This window comes from Oryx dammah, unplaced genomic scaffold (assembly GCF_014754425.2).
Source record: "Oryx dammah isolate SB20612 unplaced genomic scaffold, SCBI_Odam_1.1 HiC_scaffold_22, whole genome shotgun sequence".
NCBI classification, from domain to species: domain Eukaryota; kingdom Metazoa; phylum Chordata; class Mammalia; order Artiodactyla; family Bovidae; genus Oryx; species Oryx dammah.
In genome coordinates, this window is record NW_024070206.1 from 2,861,238 (window position 1) to 2,865,711 (window position 4,474).

Genomic DNA, 4,474 nt, shown 5'->3' on the forward strand with positions numbered 1-4,474 from the left:
TTCAGGAACACACACGCGCCCCGCCTTTAAGCAGGATAAACCTGGGTGCCTCAGCATGGCTTGTTGTGATCCCAGAGAATGTCCTCTGGGAACCAAGTTGCTTTCCTTGAGAACTTGCAGGGGAAATTTAGCCTCTCACATCCTGCTGGCTGCCTGACTCCACAGGCTTCTGCCTCTGAATTGGGGTTGCCTGCAGTTTGTGTCTCTGGACCGTCGCGGGTGTCTCACAGACCCCACTGGACTCGGATTGGTCAGAAGGAAGCAGAGGAGGAGTCACTCTGAGCATTTTTTTTTTTTTCCCCTTCACACACCATAAAAATCAGCAGCAGCTTCTGACACTCAAAGCAAAGCTTCAGGTTCGGAACCGGTACCTCTGCGAGGCAGCTGATGAGAGCATGCGCACACAGAGCCGGCTCCCAGCCGTAGCGCAGCCATCAGGCAAATCATTCTGCAAAGACCTGCATGCCTCCGACTAAAGTTGAAGTGGGAGGGAGAACAAAAAAGCAAGCGGCAGGCTCGACGGAGACGGAGCATCTTGCAGCCTAAGATTTCCAAGTGATGCCGACCAGAGCCGCACCTGAAAGAGACTGAAAACTTCCTCTCCAGCTCCGGAGCACGGGACGTTTATTCACAGCAGGCATGCCCCTCTCGGCCACCTAACTTTCGTTTGGGGCAAGTCAAGACTGGAGAAAGGCGCTGAGGCTGCCGGACCCGGGAGGTTCAGTCAGTCCAGAGGGGACCTGAATCCAAGATGAACTCTACCCAGCCCCATGGAATGCACACCTCTCTCCACTCCTGGAACCGCAGCGGCCACGGACTGCCCACCAATGTCAGTGAGTCCCTGGCAAAAGGCTACTCGGACGGGGGGTGCTATGAGCAGCTCTTTGTCTCTCCGGAGGTGTTTGTGACTCTGGGGGTCATCAGCTTGTTGGAGAATATTCTGGTGATTGCGGCCATCGCCAAGAATAAGAACCTGCACTCACCCATGTACTTTTTCATCTGCAGCCTGGCTGTGGCTGACATGTTGGTGAGCGTTTCCAACGGGTCGGAAACCATTGTCATCACGCTGCTGAACAGCACAGACACGGACGCGCAGAGCTTCACGGTGAATATTGACAATGTCATTGACTCGGTGATCTGCAGCTCCTTGCTCGCCTCCATCTGCAGCTTGCTGTCGATCGCGGTGGACAGGTACTTCACCATCTTCTATGCGCTCCAGTACCACAGCATCATGACGGTGAGGCGGGTGGCGATCACCATCAGTGCCATCTGGGCGGCCTGCACGGTGTCGGGCGTCTTGTTCATCATTTACTCAGACAGCAGTGCTGTTATCATCTGCCTCATCACCGTGTTCTTCACCATGCTGGCTCTCATGGCGTCTCTCTACGTCCACATGTTCCTCCTGGCCAGACTCCACATTAAGAGGATCGCGGTCCTGCCAGGTACCGGCGCCATCCGCCAGGGCGCCAACATGAAGGGGGCGATCACGCTGACCATCCTGATCGGGGTCTTTGTTGTCTGCTGGGCCCCCTTCTTCCTGCACCTGATATTCTACATCTCCTGCCCCCAGAACCCCTACTGTGTGTGCTTCATGTCTCACTTTAACCTGTATCTCATTCTGATCATGTGTAATTCCGTCATCGACCCTCTGATCTACGCCCTGCGGAGCCAGGAACTGAGGAAAACCTTCAAAGAGATCATTTGCTGCTCTCCTCTGGGTGGCCTCTGTGATTTGTCTAGCAGATATTAAATGGGGACAAACTGCGATGCTGAACCCAAGCTTAAGAGACCTTCTCCTTCTCATATGTACAATCTGAACAGTCTGTATCAGCCACAGCTTGTCCTTCTGTGTAGGGCATGGAGTGAAAAATTCTATTGTATCAGTTGAAGTTTGTGATTTTTTCTGATGTGAAACAGTGCCCAGTCTTGCTGTATTTTTAATGTCATGCTACTTTCTGGCTGTAAAATGTGAATCCACATCACAGGTTATAGGCACTATGGATTTATAAAAAAAGAAGAAAAAGTCCTTATGAGGAGTTTAACAGTGTTTCCTTCTTGTGATTTACAAGGATGTGACACTTTGCTTGTTTTTATAACAGGGAAATCACAGCTTCATTAAGTATATTCTCTTAAGTGGTTTTTTATGTTATACTTTACAACACTGAAGTATAAAAATTTTATTTTAGTATTTAGGGGAGAAATATTGAGAACATATTGCTTAATCATAAAAAAAAAAAACAAGCTGAAATTTCAGGTGATTTAATAAGACTTGCTCATTCATTCTTCCTGTGCAGAAGTTGAAATGAAACTTCTACTGGGACAAAAACAGTTACTTAAAAAAAAAAAAAGGAGGGGGGATATTTTGAGTCAGAAAACTATGTGTGTTTCTCAGAGACAGAGAGATTAATTTGCTCAAGCAAAGAATCTGATATTCCTCACAGGCAATTCAGTTTGGGATTTAACAAAGAAAAAAAATAGCAGCTATGAGGACCCAAGTGTTCTGGGAAATCTAAATTAACAAGGCAAGCTAAACTTCCTGATATCAAACTGTGTACAACTGCCCCTAATAAAGACAGAGAACAAGGTCTTCCTGTCCCTTTAACCAGGGCCCCAGAGCCTGCTGAAATGTCTAGAACAGGTGATGCCCCACTGAGATCTGGCTTCTGCTCCCTAAAGAACGACACGATTCATGCTGAGTTCTTTCACTTTCCACAGGCAAGTGACTTACTATTTCCCTATTACTTATTTTTTGAACTGGACTTTATGTACTCATTAGCAAGGATTTTAGCTTTGAAGACTAAATCTATAGCATAAGGATTTCAGGCAATATTTGTAAAAATTTAAAAGAAGGGAACTCTTGGTGCTAGAATGTTATAAATAGGGAAAAAAGCCTGACCTGAACCCCAGAGGACATCATGACATAAACTAGCCTTCCACAACTATATTTTAGAGAGAAATACTTGCTTTGCTCCAAAATAATGCCACAGATTTGTCTACTGAACAATAAAATCTGTACTTTCCAACTTGCATGTATTTTGAGAAATGTACCAGTGAATTACCTTTTGATTTACTTATAGTCTCCTCAGATGCTCATGGGCAGAGATAACATGTCAAGGTACTGCTTAATTCAAATTTCTGAATGTTTTGCATATTGACAGCAAGTCCTGAGAAGCACTGTCAGTACTGACGAGGAAACACTACTTTAAAATTTAATAGTAAGATGAAAGCTTACACATGAAAGGTGATACTGAAGCCTGATTCACTGCAATGGCTCTATTTTTACATAAAAATGTGCGAGGCTTTAAATTATATCTAAAGAGACCCCACGTTGTGGCGGGACACGGCAGGTGTTTCTGTCTTTGCTGCTCTTCTGTCCATTCTTTCACGTGATTGTGAGGAACCCCGGAAACTGGAGACATGGAAGAGAGCTAGAAGCACCCCCACTTTCTGTGGGGGCTGTCCTTCCAGTCCCCTCTGCTTCTCCAGCCGGGGTCATTTTAGATGCTGCCCGGTCTGTTGAGGACCAGCCCACTTCTGTCACTGACAGGAAGTCAGCCTCCCGCATGTTGCCTCCAGCACTTCCTCCTGGAGCAGTTTACAGGGATGGGGGGAGTGTTAGTCAAGAGCCCCGTGTGCCCGGCGCCCCTCCCCTACGTGCCCAGGGCCCAGTATCAGGCTTCTGCTTCTTTACGTGCTGAGACTATGCCTTTCTCATTTTTTCCTGTTCTCCAAACATTCCTCTGTGATGTTTCTTCTTCTTTCTCCAGTAAAACCAAGATTATCCCAGGGGGATACATCATTATCACTCAAAGTCCATAGTTTACATTAGGGTTCATTCGTAAGTATCGTGCATTCCACGTGCTTTGGCAGACAATGTCATTGGCAATTGTTTCACTGCCTAAAGAATCCTCTGTGTTCCACCTATTCCCCCCTCTTTTCCTCCTACCCGCTGGCTACCAGTGACCTTTTTACTGTTGCAATAGTTTCGCCTTTTCCAGAATGTCCTATAGTTGTAACCATACACTATATAACCTTCAGACTGGCTTCTTTCACTTGATAATATGCATTTAAGAGTCCTTCAGATATTTTTATGGTTTGGTAGCTGATTTCTTTTTGGTATTGAATAGTATTTAGTTGTATGAATGTCATATAGTTTATCTGTTTTCCTACAGAAGAACATCTTGGTTGCTTCCAGATTTTGGCAATTGTGAATAAAGCTGCTACAAACACTTGTGTGTGGACATAAGTCTTTATTTTACACCAAGGAGCAGGAATGAACCTTTAAAAAGCTTCAGTATAAATACTGTGATATATGTGTTGATCCTTTAATATTTTGCTAAGGGGGGTTAGTTAGCATTTACCAAATGCTGGTCAGGGGTATATACTCGAAATGTAAAAAGTGAGCAGCATCAGATACCTTTATTGAAATTTTCACCAGAAAATTTAATGAAGTATAAATCCTATTAGAAATAAT

At 45.2% G+C, this 4,474-nt stretch overlaps 1 protein-coding gene across 2 annotated transcripts; it reads left to right on the forward strand.

The window, feature by feature from the left end:
• The first annotated feature begins 364 nt into the window (after positions 1 to 364).
• Positions 365 to 4,229, forward strand: MC4R (melanocortin 4 receptor). 2 transcript variants are annotated; one of them, XM_040264279.1, is made up of 2 exons: positions 365 to 829; positions 1,006 to 4,229. In XM_040264279.1, the coding sequence occupies exons 1-2, from the start codon at positions 771 to 773 to the stop codon at positions 1,748 to 1,750; spliced, it is 804 nt and encodes a 267-aa protein (XP_040120213.1). In that variant the 5' UTR covers positions 365 to 770; the 3' UTR covers positions 1,751 to 4,229. The 2 variants fall into 2 exon arrangements, with proteins under 2 accessions (XP_040120213.1, XP_040120212.1); XM_040264278.1 differs by having other exon boundaries at positions 365 to 4,229.
• The last annotated feature ends 245 nt before the right edge of the window (positions 4,230 to 4,474 follow it).

What these genes read in the sequence shown, in the direction of transcription:
- MC4R (XM_040264278.1), top strand. Translation starts at nt 752, where the DNA reads ATGAACTCTACCCAGCCCCATGGAATGCACACCTCTCTCCACTCCTGG.